The sequence below is a fragment of the Bos taurus genome, chromosome 26 (genome assembly GCF_002263795.3).
Source record: "Bos taurus isolate L1 Dominette 01449 registration number 42190680 breed Hereford chromosome 26, ARS-UCD2.0, whole genome shotgun sequence".
Taxonomy (NCBI): Eukaryota; Metazoa; Chordata; class Mammalia; order Artiodactyla; family Bovidae; genus Bos; species Bos taurus.
In genome coordinates, this window is record NC_037353.1 from 32,930,796 (window position 1) to 32,947,441 (window position 16,646).

Here is a 16,646-nt window from a genome sequence, read left to right on the forward strand (position 1 = left end):
TACTTCATTCATCTCCCAAAACATATGTTGTTATTATAGTGTGTACATCACGGTGTTATATTTGCATGTTTTCCCCTTCTTGCCCTACCCCAGCTCCCAAAACTCTCATTTATGTGGCACTCATGGGCAGATCCCATGGAGAAGGGAAAGTGTATCCACTCCAGTATTCTGGGCTGGAGCATTCCAAGAACTGTATAGTCCACAGGGTTGCAAAGAGTCAGACAAGACTGAGCGCTTTCACTTTCACTTCACTTTCACAGGCAGTACTTTTGTCTCAACTCACTTTGCATCTACAATATTTGCACAGGGCCTTGAACATAGTATGCATTTGATAGATGTTTAAACTTAATATGATTTTTTATAAAAGGGCTTCCCTGGTGGCTTGGATAGTAAAGAATCTGCCTGCAATTTAGGAGACCTGAGTTTAATCCCTGGGTTGGGAAGATTCCCTAGAAGAGAGCATGGCAACCCATTTCAGTATTCTTGCCTGAAGAATTCCAGGGACAGAGGACCCTGGCGGGCTATAGTCCATGGGGTCACAAAGAGTCGGACACAACTTAGCAATTAAGCCCAGCATAGCACATAACTATAATATTGTCTCTCCTGTGTGTGTGTGTGTGTGTGTGTGTGTGTGTGTGCGTGTGTGAGTGAGTGCACATGCATATACCTAGGGAGGCGGGGGAAATTACCAAAAACATAACTGCGACAATCTCTGGGTTTCTCTGATATGAAGATACCACAATTTTGAGACTTAAAAAAATTGATTGATTAAATACTAAAAGGGTCATAATTGTGACCTCAATAGTAAGTATTTATGTTCTTTTCAGTTCAATCCATACAGGTTTGAAAAGGGTGGGGAAAGACTCAGACTTGACCTAAACTTGGTCTTGTGTCTTAGGGAGGAGCACGGAGAAGTATTTGCCAGAAGGACAATGACCTAATACGCTACTACTTCTCAGATGCCAAGACGACATATGAAATCTTCCAAAGAGGACTTGCTGTGTCTGGTAAGCCTGGCTATTTCCCCTGGCCTGTAAGACCAAGATGGGCTCTTGTTCCCTACCTCTCCTTCCCTGTCTCACTTCTAAAACTTTGTTTCAGTGTGGTGGTCTGAGAAGAATTAAAAATACTGCATGGCAGGGACATGAGCAGAGGATCTGGGTGGGTGCTGGAAGCTGTGTAGCAGGACAGACTTGGGCTTGAAACCCAATTCTTCTATTGCCAGCTGTGTGACTGCACAGACCACTTTGCCTCTCTGAATCTGGTTCTTATTTAATACCAGGAGAACTTCCTGGCCAAGTTGTTAAAGAGTTAACAGTAGGAAAATATTTTGGTTAATTCACTAGTACATTTGTTTAGGAGGATGTGTTTCATAAATGTAGTTCCCTGCATTATAGAATCTGAGCTAGATTTAGCATTCAGGCCTCCTGACTTTTTACCTTGACCTTGCCCCTAGTATCGTACTGCTGGCCCTTGTTGCTTCTCTTAGTATCACAGAGGGTAATTGTCTTTTGGACTTTCCTAGAAGCATTATCCCATGACCTTTGGTAGGTTCATTTCCAATGAATGAAAGAAGTACATCAAGGTTCAGTACTTGTATCTGATATCATTGAACACAATGCTCGGTTTACTAGCTTCCTTTCAGAATCAACAGACGTATAACTCTCCCTATGTATTTTTTTAAATGTTTATTTATTTGGCTGCATCAGGTCTTAGTTATGCCATATGGGATCTAGTTCCCTGACCAGGGATCAAACCCAGGCTCCCCTGCTTTGGAAGGTCAGTATCTTAGCCACTGGACCACCAGGGAAGTCCCACTCTCCCTGTAACTTTTTTTCTTTAGGGTGATACTCTGTCCAGGTAGAGGTTTACCTATGTGACTTTTTGTCCTCCACTTCCCTTCTGTCTTTTAACTCCGGGAGTTGGTGATGGACAGGGAGGCCTGGCGTGCTGCAATTCATGGGGTTGCAAAGAGTCAGACACGACAGAGCGACCGAACTGAACTGAACTGACGACAATATTTAATAGCCAATTCCTGTTGAGGACAAACTATAGTACTGCATGGATAGCATCTACTTATTTTCTTACACCTCAGGGATTAGTTGTTATGCTGCTGCTGCTGCTGCTGCTACGTCGCTTCAGTCGTGTCCGACTCTGTGCGACCCCATAGACGGCAGCCCACCAGGCTCCCCCGTCCCTGGGATTCTTCCCAGGGAAGAGTACTGGAGTGGGGTGCCATTGTCTTCTCCGATTAGTTGTTATACACCCCCATTTAAATTTTTTATTTATTTATGACTGTGCTCGGTCTTCGCTGATGCTCACGGGCTTTCTCTAGTTGCCACGAGAGGGGGTTACTCTTTGTCGCGGTGTGCAGGCTTCTCGTTGCAGTGGCTCCTCTCTGTGCAGCAGGGACTTTAGAGCATATGCAGCCTCAGTAGTTGTGGTGCCCCGGCTTAGCTGTCACGAGGCATGTGGTATCTTCCTGGACCGGGGATCAAACCTGTGTTCCCTGCATTGACAGGTGGATTCTTAACCACTGGGCCAACAGGGAAGTCCAACCTCATTTTTTAAAGTGAGGAATTAGAGACTCAGAGGTTCAGGAATATTTTGAAAGTGACAGAACTAGAAAATGTTGATGCTGGTACTGAAATCTAAGTCTCTGTCTAGATTACTTTATTTTATATCAACTCTTAAGTGCTTTGTAAAAGTTGTTGCTCCTCAAGACAATGAAAGTTTATTGTAAAGAAAGCTTCTATCTGAAGGTTCCAGAGGGGACTGTACTTGGTATTTCTGGCTCCACATCAGTACTGATTTAGATTTCTATCCACATAACAAACAAAAACAAACCAACCGCTAGTTTCTTTACTTATTTGGCAACTTAAGATAGTATATAGCTAATACAATAGAACTTTCCTTTGGGACTTCAGACTTTTTGAAGTTTTCTTCACTGAGCATGGATTGTTATTGGAACTAGATACAAGTCATTCAGCACACAGCATGTGGCACATAGGATACCTTCATTTAGAATTGTTTTTCAATGTTAAATTAAAACTAAACAGATAAATTGGCTTCTCAAGTAAGTAGGCATGAAAAATCCAGCGTATTTCCATAGAAAAATGACACATTTGATTACAACTGGGATGGAATACATCAGCCCTAACCTCTATCTTTATAGGGTTCCCAGGTGGCTCTAGTGGTCAAGAACACACCTATCAATGCAAGAGACTTAAGAGACATGGGTTTGATCCCTGGGTTAGGAAGATCCCCTGGAGGAGGGCATGGCAACCCACTCCAATATTCTTGCCTGGAAAATTTCCATGGACAGAGAAGCCTGGCAGGCTATGGTACACAGTGTTGTAAAGAATTGGAAACAACTAAAGTGACTTAACACAAACATACACAACCTCTATCTTTAATCCCTGCCCAGTAGATGGTCCATGTGCGGATCACCTGCATGCATGCGTGCTAAGTTCCTTCTGGTGTGATTCTGTGCGACCCCATGGACTGCAGCCCGCCGGCTCCTCTCTCCAGGGATTCGCCAGGCAAGAATACTGCAGTGGGTCGCCATGCCCTCCTCTGGGGAGAATTACCTGCAGATAGTGTTTAAAATATAAAATATATTTTATATTTAATATGTTTATATTATATTTAATATATTTATATTATATATATATTTATTTAAAATAAAAAATAGTGTTAAAAATAAAAGATACTGTTTATGAGGACTTGCAGAGAAGGCAATGGCAACCCACTCCAGTACTCTTGCCTGGAAAATCCCATGGATGGAGGAGCCTGGTGGGCTGCAGTCCATGGGGTCGCTAAGAGTCGGGCACGACTGAGAGACTTCACTTTCACTTTTCACTCTCATGCATTGGAGAAGGAAATGGCAACCCACTCCAGTGTTCTTGCCTGGAGAATCCCAGGGATGGGGGAGCCTAGTGGGCTGCTGTCTTTGGGGTTGCACAGAGTCGGACACCACTGAAGCGACTTAGCAGTAGCAGCAGCAGTGTTTAAAATATAGATCCTCTGGCTGCACTGTGTTTTACTGAACTGGAATTCCAGATAGTTGCTGTTCAGTCGCTAAGTCCTGTTCAGCTTTTTGCAATGCCATGGGCTGCTTCTCTGTCCTTCACTATTTCCATGAGTGGGCTCAAATTCATGTCCACTGAGTTGGTGATGTCATCCAACCATCTCCTCCTCTGTCGTCCCCTTCTCCTCCAAATATGAATTTTAAACAGAGCTTTCCAAAGGCTTTGTGTGCCGAAATTTCAACTCTACCTAGCTTAGGGCCCCAATTTTGCTGAGAAGTTGCTAATAGGTAGATTCTTTATAGATGGCCATGTCTTAGAACAGAAAATCTAAGTTGATTAATCAAAGGCTAGGCTATTGCCTAGTCAGGACTTTGGCTAATCAAAGTGAAGCTGATTCAGGCACAGAGTTTAATGAAACCCCAGTTGGTGCCCCCTTGGGCCAATTATTTGACTTATTCCTTGACCATGGGCCTCTGCTAGTATTTTTATCCATAGGGAAGTGATAAGGAGATGCAATAGAGTTTTTCTCACCTCTATCACCTCTGCCACTTAACGAGCGCGCTTGAAGTTGTTCAAGTTCATGATTCTTGGTTCCATGGGGATAATGATAGTTATTGGGAAGACCCAGTGAGTTAATGTGACAGCGCAGAGTAAGCCAGGGCCCATAAGAGGTATGTATCGCTGGGGGTTAATGATAGTACAAACGGTGCATCGGCAGAGTGGCGTACACTGTAGGCTGGAGCAGGGGCTGGGAACCCCTAAAGCAGGGCTTGCCTGGCTTCAAGGAACATCTCAGTCTGAGACTTGACTTCTTGAGCATTCCATGCAGCTGTTTCAACAGAAAGAAAAAGCACTAATGTTGCCTGTGAAGAGTCTCCATGTTCATTAAAAAAAATATATATATATATATATATATTTTTAGTCAATGTGGCTATCTCTTTCCTGCTTTCTTTCCTTTCTCCTCTGTCACTTAGTCTGGAAGTTCACTTATTTGCCTCTGAATTCCTAATAACCTTCTTTCTGAATGCTTCCTTTTGGCTAGAACTGAAATCCCCTCAGCAATGTGGCTAGATCCTCTATGTAAAACTTCCTTCCTTTCTGCACTCCTATTTATAACTCAGTTTCATTCTGGCTTAGATATGGGTGTTTCTCAGCCAGTTAGGGCTTTTCCGTAGCCTCGTAAGTACCATAACTTCTGTGACTTCTGTGGCTGAAATGACTATTTCCTCTAGTAAGTGGATGACTTACTGTAATTTAAATAAGTCAGAATAGTTTCGATTTTCAGAAGTTTAATTCTTCTATTGTCAAATGTGAGACACAGCTGTAAAAATATTCAAGGCCAATGTACATGAGTGTGTACCCAAGTGCTCCTGCGTATGCTCATGTGTGTTCTTGTAGCTCTTATGAGTCTCAGTGTCTCAGAAGACACTCTCATATGAAGTACGTTACCAACCGATTCATGAGAATGAAGCTTGACAAATAAGGGAAAAGGTCCCATTTTAATAGCTGTGAAAGAAGTTTAGACTAAAGTAATAACTTTTAAAATCTGTTAAACCAGAAGACATATTAAAAAGTGACTATTTAGTGTCTATGACTTGATATGTGCTGGTGGGAGAAAAGGCAAATTGTCCCAACCGATTCACCAAGCAATGTGATGCTGGGTATCAAAAACCTGAGCTGTATAATATGGAACTCTGCTCGATGTCATGTGGCAGCTGGATGCGAGGCGAGTTTGAGCGAGGATTGGATAGGTGTATATTTATATATATGGCTGAGTCCCTTCGCTGTTCACCTAAAGCATCACAACATTGTTAATCGGCTGTACCCCACTACAAAATAAAAAGTTAAAAAAAAAACCCTTGAGCTTTCTAACCAACTGTCCTCACCCCCAGCTCCTGCCACCCTTCCCAACCCAGTTATTTCATTTAAAATATCATGTATGAAACGAGATGCCAGTCCAGGTTCGATGCACGATATTGGATGCCTGGGGTTGATGCACTGGGACGACCCAGAGGGATGGTGTGGGGAGGGAGGAGGGAGGAGGGTTCAGGATGGGGAGCACGTGTATATCTGTGGCAGATTCATTTTGATATTTGGCAAAACTAATACAATTATGTAAAGTTTAAAAATAAAATTTAAAAAATAAATAAATAAAAATAAAATATTCTAAGGAAATGTTCTAACTTTGAAATGATCAATTTGAAAATATGTATCATAGCATTATTTGATGTGTCAATTTTGGAAACAATCTCCATGCCCAAAATGAGATCAATTCAGCTGTACACTAGAATCCTTCATTACTTGGCCGTAATAAGGCCATTAAAATCTCTATAGAGAAGAAATAATAATTGGAATATTTGTATAAAATGGGGAAAGAAAGCAGGATACCAAAATATATATGGGGAATGAATATAACCTTGAAACTATCAAAGGAAGTATCAAAGAAAATACGTAATATCAGTCTTGATAATGGTGTTTATGTGATGAGATTATTGATGACTTGTATTTTTATTTTTGTCTAAATTTTTATGAGCATATTTTTTTTACTGTGCACATATGCTAAGTCGCTTCAATCATGTCTGACTCTTTGCGACCCTGTGGACTGTAGCCTGCCAGTCTTCTCTGTCCAAGGAATTCTCCAGGCAAGAATACTGGAGTGGGTTGCCAAGCCCCTTTTTTATTGTAGGGAAACTCAGTCCAAGATTACCCAATACGGCTATTTGTGTTCACTTGTAGGTTTTTGCTTGTTCACGTCATGTGGGCTAGTCCATATTCATGGCTTTCCCCAAATGCCTGTTACCATGGAGGTCACATATTCCAAGATGGAACCACCCCTGTTTTTCAGCATTTCCTAAATGTTGCAGATGCAGTTTTCAAGGCTCTCTCTGTCTTTGAGAACTGAGTACTTATCACTTTTGCATTTCCTTGGCACGTAAGAGAAGCTTGCGTCCTTACTGGATTTATCCTTTGTGTCTTGTCTCTTCCTAACCTCCTTTTACTTTCTCTGGTCCAAAGAATCTGCAACTGGAACTGATTTTCTCTTAATATTATGTTTTTAGACAATGGGCCTTGCCTGGGATATAGAAAACCAAACCAGCCCTACAGATGGCTGTCCTACAAACAGGTAAGTCAGGCCCATGATTTTGGATAAGTTCTTTTGCTTATGTGGTATCCTGAGCTAATTTGTTCTCTCTGGAGTCTTGATTGCTTTTTTTTCCTCTCTCTCTACCTCTCTCTTTTGTAGGTGTCTGATCGAGCAGAGTACCTGGGCTCCTGTCTCTTGCATAAAGGATATAAACCATCACAAGAAAGCTTTGTTGGTATCTTTGCTCAGAATAGGCCAGAGGTAACTGTGTTGAAATTAACTGAAAGAAATGAGTCGGGCCAAGTCTAAAGACTCCCCCAAATCCAGCACTCTGATGCTTGATGGAGATTTATGAAAGCTGTTTAGAGACCTCAGACTCTTAAAATATTGTTCCAGTTGAAAGAGTTATAGTGCAGGGCCTCTTTAATATTGGTTGAGTGGTGCTATTTGCTGGGTGACTGGGCTTCTCCTATGTGTTTCCAGTTATGTGTCATTTTAAGCCAGTCTGTCATATGAGGAAAATAAGGAAACTGTGAGGGGACTGGCAAATAAGAGCTTGAGGGTGACGTGGAAAGGGATGAACTGGTGTTAGAATTGGAACTTGCACGTTGTCCCTGAACTAGTGACCAAGGCCTCCACTTCTCCTGAGACCAGCTGCAGCCATCTTTCCACAGTGAGTTGAAAGCAGATTTTAGACATTACAATGATTGGAATTAAGCTTATCTCCAAGTTCAGGTGAAGTCATTAGACCCAATATCCTCAGAGAAAAACCTTTGTGTGTTTTGGAATAGTTGCATGACATATGCTTACCCAAGCCAGTTGTTTAACTGAAAATCCAAGGTGGGGGCAAGCCAGGCTGCACTTCTGGGTGCATCTATATACTTCATCTTCCCTTAACCCAGCCTCAGAGATATTCTTGACTCTAGTTCAGGAACTTAACACCAAACCTGGTATCTTAGTCTATTAGGGCTGCCATAAAAAAAATACCACACACTGGTGGCTTAAACAACAGAAATTAATTTTCTCAGTCCTAGAGTCTATTCAAGATCTCCAGTTCAAGATCAAGGTGTCAGCAGGTGTGTTTCTCCTGAGGCCTCTCTTCTTGGCTGTAGACAGCTGCCTTCTTGCTGTGTCCTCACTTGACTTTTTCTCTGCCATCCCCAGTGTGTCTTCCTCTTCTTATAAGGACAGTAGTTATATTGGATCAGGGTCCCATCCTTATGAGCTCTGTGCTGTGCTGTGCTTAGTCACTCAATCATGTTTGACTCTTTGTGACCCCATGGACTGTAGCCCGCCAGGCTCCTCTGTTCATGGAATTCTCCAGGCAAGAATACTGGAGTGGGTTGCCATGTCTTCCTCCAGGGGATCTTCCCAACCCAGGGATCAAACCCAGGTCTCCTGCATTGCAAGCGGATTCTTTACCAGCTAAGCCACCAGAGAAGCCTAAGAATACTGGAGTGGGTAGCCTATCCCTTCTCCAGGGAATCTTAACCAACCCAGGAATTGAATACAGGGTCTCCTGTATTGCAGGCAGATTCTTTTTTTTTTCATTTAAATTTATTTATTTTAATTGGAGGCTAATTACTTTACAACATTGTATTGGTTTTGCTATACATCAACATGAATCCGCCACGGGTGTACACGTGTTCCCCATCCTGAACCCCCCTCCCACCTCCCTCCGCATACCATCCCTCTGGGTCATCCCAGTGCACCAGCCCCAAGCTTCCTGTACCCTGCAGGCAGATTCTTTACCAGCTGAGCTTTATGATCTCATTTCACCTTAATTCTTTTTAAAAGGTGCTATCAACAAAAACAATTGCCTTGGTGTTAGGGCTTTGACATGAATTTAAGGGGGAACATAATTCAGTTCATAATGACATTTAAGACCCACCATTATCAGGTTCTGACCCATCAGCCCAATTCACTTCCTGTCACTCTTTATGCTTTCTGATGTATATGTAGTGATGTCATGCAATCCTGCTTTGTTCATTCACTTCCTTCATCCTTCTCTGTCTCCATCTCCATAACCAAATCCTACCTGTCCTTCAGAGCCCTGCCCAATTTCCGTCACTTTTCCCAAAGTAGTTCCAGATAGCTTTACTCCATCCCTGAGAGTGACTCTGTTTCCTTAAGACTCCCCTAATGCTTTCTGTACCTTTTATGGATAGAACTTATTACACTCTACTTTTGTTTTAATAGTTGTCTCGGTACCCACATTATCTCCTTTATTTAATTATATTTTATAGCATCAGCAATGGCAGTCCCTAAAGCATCACACAAAAAAAGAGATTTGAGGGACTTCCCTGATGGTCCTGTGGTTAAAACTCTGTGCTTCAAATGCTGGGAGTCTGGGTTCCATCCCTGGTCAAGGAACTAGATTTCACATGGCACAACTGAAGATTCTTTCTTTTAACACAGAGCCACCAAATAAGCATTTGTTGACTAAATGACTGAATTAACACACTTCGTCATCAAAGCATATGCTAGTCCTTATTTGAACATCTCTCCATACAGTGGGTCATCTCTGAGTTCGCCTGTTACACGTACTCCATGGTAGCTGTGCCCTTGTATGACACCTTGGGAGCAGAAGCTGTCATATACATCATCAACAAGGGTAAAATTTTGCTATTACATTTTAACTTGATTCTTTCTTGATGCTGAGTATTTCCTCATTATTGGTTTTTGTTAACAGACTTATAATGCTGTGATCAGAAAAATGCTCAAGTCTCTCTTGTCCTGTAGCACCTAGGATATAATTTAGAGGGAAGTTAGAAAAAGCCCATGAATCGGGGATATACTCAGAAGTTTCAATGAAATGCTTCAAGGTGGCGTCATATGACAATATAGTTCTGGCAGTGAGCTATTTTCACGGGCCACCCTGGATGAAAGGCCATCGAGTGAGTGAATAAATCACTTAATTGACTGTATCACTATGGAACTACTGGCTTAATTTCCTACTCTTGTAAATCGAAATGAGTATAGTTTTCACCAGCATGTACCAATGTCCATGTCCATGGTGAGTCTGTAGACAAAATGACTATTGTTAGAGAAACAAATTCAAGTTCAATGGGCAAATAAGAGATATACTAGATGTTACCTTCCATCACAGAACTGGTAGATTAAGTGAGTAGATCCATTGGAACTATAGACTTAATCAGAAAGTTTCCATTTGTGCAAACAAGTATCAAAGCAATTGCTACCATTAAAAACTATAAAATGCTTGTCTGCTAAAATCCTACTTGCCCTCTCCTTCCCCTTGTAATCCCTCCTCCCCACGCCCCTAAACAAAGCAAATGGACAGGACCACATATGTGACCAAGTGTGTTGTCTGTATTCTTAACCTGAAGGAATTTTGTGGCTCCTCTAGAAACTATAAATGGTTGGCAGTGTGCAAGGAAACTAAGTGCTTCTGTTTCAATTAAGTTTATTTTATTATCAATGGAATGTTTCCGATTTTATACATTATAAATCTGATTTACAAACATAATCTCCTTTAGGGATCCAGTAGTTTTGACATTTTCAAAAATCTTTTCCTCTTTGTGAGAAAATCAGATGCACACCAACACAAGAGGCTGACCTCCGGCTCTCTTTCTGCTTTCAGCTGATATCGCCATGGTAATCTGTGATACACCCCAAAAGGCATTGGTCCTGATCAGTAATGTGGAAAAGGGCCTCACCCCAGGCCTGAAATTGGTCATCCTCATGGATCCCTTTGAGGATGACCTGAAGAAGAGAGGGGAGAAATGTGGAGTTGAAATCTTATCCCTGTTTGATGCTGAGGTAGGGGACTGAAGCTCAACTGCCAGCCAGAAGGGTGGTCTCACACTGTGGGCAACTTGCAGGACTTCCATACAAGAAAGCAAGTTGATGTCCTCCAGAGGTGGCAGGGGAGGAGTCAATTACACTCATGCTATTAAGCTATGGGAATCATTTCCCCAAGACAACTCAGAAAGCCTGCCAGTGGGGGAGGAAGGTCTGTGGCCAGCAGACAGACTTCCAAGTAGAGAATTTATAAATACAGAAGTAGTTAGAGGGGGGTGATCCTGGAACCAGGCTTCCTGGGTTCACCTTCTAGCTCCACATCCATTAGTTATGTGACCTGGGGCCAGTTGCACCACATCTTCTTTTCCCCCTCTGTAACATGAAGATGAAACCATCCCTACTTCACAAAGGAGATTTAAAGAGTTAATGAGAGAACATAAAGTGCTCAGGGCAGTAATATAATGTGCAGTAAGCCTTGAAATGTCAATTATTCATTTTATTTAAAATGATTTAGCAATGGTCCTGGAAGACTGAACCTTGAGAGTCTGATGGGAAGTTTGGACATTTGGGATCTGCCCTCATAAGTTGGTATTATAGAGAACTTATACTCTACCCCGAGGCTTCCATTGTGCCTGAATGTTGGCTTTTGGGCCTGACCTGGGTTGGAATTTGGGTTGTATTCCTGCAGAGGTGTTCACATGCAAAAGGAAAAAAGGACTGTATTTGTCCTAAGACTGTCTATCTCAACTAATGTCTTTCTTGCTTTTCTGTTCATGCAGAATTTAGGCAAAGAGAACTTCAGAAAACCCGTGGTAAGTTTTCTTCTGCCTGATCTTGAGTCTTGCCATCTTCAGCTCTCAAAGCTCACAGTAGACTAAGCCCTTATGCTTCCCTCTCCAGCCTCCTGCACCAGAAGATCTCAGCATCATTTGCTTTACCAGTGGGACCACAGGTCAGTGCCCAGGAAGTTGCCCCACATGCCCCTAGTTGGCCAAAAACGTGGCTTGAGTCACTGACCACTGGTGGGCTGGTAAATATACTTTACAAGCAGCCCTTTACAAGGGACTTATAATCTAAGACTTCTGAATATGGTTGCCCACTTAGAAAAACCCAAGCATAAGCAAACACATTTCAATGAACAACCAGGAGCAGTTTACATGTATGGAATGGAAGGGCCTTTAAGATGGCTTTATAAAGTCAACTTCCTCCCCCAGCCTACCACTCTCTCAACATCACTTGAATGGCTTCACTCAATCAAGATAGCCCAGTGGTAGATTTAAACAGATCATTCCGTGTTCTCTTTCTCCCCCTCTATGTAGCTACCTAGCTATTAGAACTCTTAGTAACTTTTAATTTGAACCATAATAATCTAGAAGTCATAGCCATTCCACTGTACCCCGTTTATAAAGTGATGGCTAGGTAATATTGTTAGATCTGAAGTCTTCAACATGAAAACAGCACAAGGCAGGGTGGGGGCCACTTGGATTCTTTTTTGTTGCTATCTGAGACTGCGGCTGTGCCCTGTGTGGTAGCAGTCAGAGTAGCATAATAATGCAGTCAGAGTAGCGTTTCTGGGGGTATCAGTCATTCATAAGCAGAGTCATTTACACCATTCATAAAAAGACCCGGGGACAGAAGAAGTTCTCGGCTCCATGGAACGGAACCAAATGAATGTAGCTTCTCATTTCAATGCCAGAGACAACCTGTTAGTCACTTACTGCATCTTCCCACCTCTTGTTTCCTACAGGTGATCCCAAAGGAGCCATGTTAACCCATGCAAATATTGTTTCCAATGCTTCTGGTTTTCTCAAATGTATGGAGGTCAGTGGTCAATTGAAAACAAGGCCCTCATTAAAATGTAAATCTGTCGTAAGATTTTAATCTTAAAGTGAGAGGAGGCAGAGAGGGAAAAAACTGATTGAAGGCCTGAGTGTGGATGAATACCAGTACATCTTTGTCTGGAGTTTTGCCCTTTTATTTATTTATTAATATATATATATATATATATATTTTTTAATCTGGACCATTTTTAAAGTTTTTATCGAATGTGTTATAGTATTGGTTCTGTTTTATGTTTTGATTTTTGGGGGGCTACAAGGTACATGGGATCTCAGCTCCCTGACCAGGGGTAGAACTCACACCCTCTGCATTGGAAGGTGAAGTCTTAACCACTGGACCTCTGGGGAAGTCCCATAGAGTTTTGCTGTGTTAGGGTCACTGCAGATCTCCACACTCAATGCAGTTAGAGCAGCCCTTAGATTTACACAGGGCACATCTGCACAGCTGTATGCAGCAGTCCTAGAAAGAAGTGTTTAAATCCTCTTTGGAAGAGGAAATTGACATTAACCCATTGTTGTCTCTTTTCCATTTCCTGATCTCTAGGGTGTTTTTGAGCCCAATCCTGAGGACGTGTGTATATCCTACCTCCCCTTGGCTCATATGTTTGAAAGGATTGTACAGGTAAGATCCTATATTCCTAGCAGGTGTGTGAAAAGAGGGTCCTGACTTGCTGGTCCCACATTTATTCCAAGGGCAGCTCTGCAACATTTGCAATCTACTATTTAACGTGAGGGCACGGGCAGCAGGGAGTTGTCACAGCTGAGTCCTAATCTTGGCGTCACCCCTAACCTGTTGCAGAGTCTTCCTGTGTGGAGTCTGTCTGTATCCCATGGGGTGAATGCTTGCTCCTGCTTTCACACAGGGTGCCGGCAAATCCTTGGAGCTCATAGCCGGGAGCTTACATCTATCCTGCGCGGGGAGATGAGGCATTGTTTTTTCTTTTCTTTGGGCTAGAGGTTTTGAAAAGATCTAGGCTTAACGAAAAGGAAGTTCCCCACAGAGGGGCGAAGAAGGAAACTTTGATCCAGATAAGGTGTCCAGAGTGTGTCAGGGGGAGCTGCTGACATGGCACCTGCACTGGAGAAGAGCTGGTCTTCTGTGAGTGGTCATCTAGCTTTTCAGGCTATTCTGAGGCTGGCTTGAGAACCAAAAGCAAAAACACAGGTGTCATTAGGGATGGAAAGTCCCCTCTCTGATCCCTGCTTAAATACCTCTTCAACCAGCTTATCTGTTGGTACATGAAATGCTAAAATGGAAGATTCGGTTCCTTGGGTTAAAGTGCTGATATCTGATTAATATAATATTAATTCTAATCAGCGTGTTTTTCACATTTTCAGTCAGTTCAGTTGCTCAGTTGTGTCCGACTCTGTGACCTCATGGACTGCAGCACTCCAGGCTTCCCTGTCCATCACCAACTCCTGGAGCTTGCTCAAACTCATGTCCATCGAGTCCATCCATGTCCATCAAACTCATGATACCATCCAACCATCTCATCCTCTGTCGTCCCCTTCTCCTCCTGTCTTCAATCTTTCCCAGCATCAGGGTCTTTTCCAATGAGTCAGTTCTTCGCATCAGGTGGCCAAAGTATTGGAGCTTCAGTTTCAGCATCAGTCCTTCCAATGAATATTCAGGACTGATTTCCCTTAGGATTGACTTGTTGGATCTCCTTGCAGTCCAAGGGACTCTCAAGAGGCTTCTCCAACACCACGGTTCAAAAGCATCAATTCTTTGGTGCTCAGTTTTCTTTATAGTCCAACTGTCACATCCAAACATGACTACTGGAAAAACCATAGCTTTGACTAGACAGACCTTTGTTGGCAAAGTAATGTCTCTGCTTTTAAATTTGCTGTCTAGGTTGGTCATAGCTTTTCTTCCAAGGAGCAAGCATCTTTTAATTTCATGGTTGCAATCACCATCTGCAGTGATTTTGGAGCCCCAAAAAATAAAGTCTCTCTCTCTCACTGTTTCCATTGTTTCCCCATCTATTTGTCATGAAGTGATGGGACCGGATGCCATGATCTTAGTTTTCTGAATGATGAGTTTTAAGCCAACTTTTTCACTCTCTTCTTTTGCTTTCATCAAGAGGCTCTTTAGTTCTTCACTTTCAGCTGTAAGGGTGGTGTCATCTGTGTATCTGAGGTTATTGATATTTCTCCTGGCAATCTTGATTCCAGCTTGTGTTCCATCCAGCTGGCATTTCATATGATGCACTCTGCATATAAGTTATATAAGCAGGGTGACAATATACAGCCTTGATGTATATTTCGTGAATATACGTGAAAACTTCGGGAGTTTTCACATTTTATCACTTCTGAAATTGAGATGGTCTTAACCACTGTAGGCGTGTTCTAGTTTGAGTGCTTTTTTCTTAGTGCTATGTAATGAACGGGCTCTTAGAAACGATGCCTTAGACACTCACCCAGAGCCATGGGTGGAATAGGGGTGGGCCTGCAGCCTCACAATCTGACTTACCTGTCCTGCCACCTCAGCAGAGGTGAGTGTCATCCTGTCTAGGGAGTAGGGTCTCAGAGTTCTGGGTACATGAAGTGTCAGGGGTGAGGGGGTCCAGAGAAAAGTGTGCATTTTTGTTGCTGTTCAGTCACTAAGTAGTATCTGACTCTTTGAGACCCCATGGACTGCCACCTGCCAGCCTTCCCTGTCCTTCACTGTCTCCCAGAGTTTGCTCAAAATCAAGTCCATTGAGTCGGTGATGCTATCTAGCCATCTCATCCTATGCCACCCCCTTCTCCTTTTGCCTTCAGTCTTCCAGCATCAGGGTGTTTTCCAATGAGTCAACTCTTCACATCAAAGTGCCCATTGGATGTCCTTAATTTTGTCCCAAACAGACCCGACTCAAAGAGGTTCTTTGGCTCTGAGCCCCACGCTCTGGTTTTGCTTTTAGGTCATCGTGTTCTCTTATGGAGCCAAAGTCGGATTCTTCCAAGGAGACATTCGGCTGCTGCCTGACGACATGAGGACCCTGAAGCCCACATTGTTCCCCACAGTGCCTCGACTCCTTAACAAGGTCTATGATAAGGTACTTACCTTGCTTCTGCTGGGCTGGCCCTGAGCTGTGCAGGGCTTTAGGCCTGACTACAGCTCCTAGAGACTCTGTGTTGCTAGGAACTGTGCTCCAGCTCCACCCTCACCCCCACCCCACCAGCATCCACTTACAGCCACACTTACAAATGCAGCCATGAAAAATCGTACAAATGAAACCCCCTTTCCTCTGGATGAGATTACTTGGATGTGATATGGAGAAACAGATTAATTCAGAGACTTGAGGAACCTCTCAAAATTCAGCTGACTTGGAAATTGTTATTCTGGTTCCATAACACCTGCTGGTTAGGGTGCTTCTTGCTGAGGTGCTAAGCCCATGGTAAATTTTCATATACATTCCATCATTTCATTCCTACAAAAACCCAGGAAATCACACCAACGTTTATTATCCCTAATTTACAGATGATGAGACTGAACCTTGGAGGTTAAATAGCTTGTCCAGAGTCAGGTCTAATAAGGAGATGAGCCAAAATTTCATGGCCTCATGACAGATTTAGCTGTTATTGATCTCTGCTCTGTTTTTCATTAAGGTTAGGAAAATGGTGATTTTTCTAATCCAAGCATTTCTCTTGCCTTCATTAGCTGAGAGTCTTCCAGGAAGGCACAAATATTTGATTTTTTCCCCCTTTATTTATCAGTCTTGAAAATAATGCACTGGTGCCCCAGTGACCTTCAAAACTGGTCAGTGAAAAATTTTCTTTGTAATATTATGATACTATATAACATACATACATATGATCCTAAATCAAAAGCCCTAACAGGTACAGAATCAGCTGTTTCATCAGTACTCCCGGGTAACTTTGTAGATAGATGCTACCTTTTGGGGACATGCTGTATTAATTGTCAAGGTTTTTTGCTAAGGACAAGGA

At 42.6% G+C, this 16,646-nt stretch overlaps 1 protein-coding gene across 8 annotated transcripts in view; it reads left to right on the top strand.

Annotated features, from left to right (window-relative positions):
* ACSL5 (acyl-CoA synthetase long chain family member 5) overlaps positions 1-16,646 on the top strand; it is a 51,458-nt gene that overhangs the window by 24,369 nt on the left and 10,443 nt on the right. For all 8 annotated transcript variants that reach the window (XM_005225737.5, NM_001075650.1, XM_005225739.5 and 5 more), the window contains 10 exon segments: positions 899-1,007; positions 7,091-7,155; positions 7,276-7,377; positions 9,631-9,730; positions 10,718-10,896; positions 11,658-11,690; positions 11,779-11,830; positions 12,626-12,699; positions 13,261-13,338; positions 15,620-15,754. In XM_005225737.5, coding sequence (XP_005225794.1) covers positions 899-1,007; positions 7,091-7,155; positions 7,276-7,377; positions 9,631-9,730; positions 10,718-10,896; positions 11,658-11,690; positions 11,779-11,830; positions 12,626-12,699; positions 13,261-13,338; positions 15,620-15,754 — 927 coding nt within the window.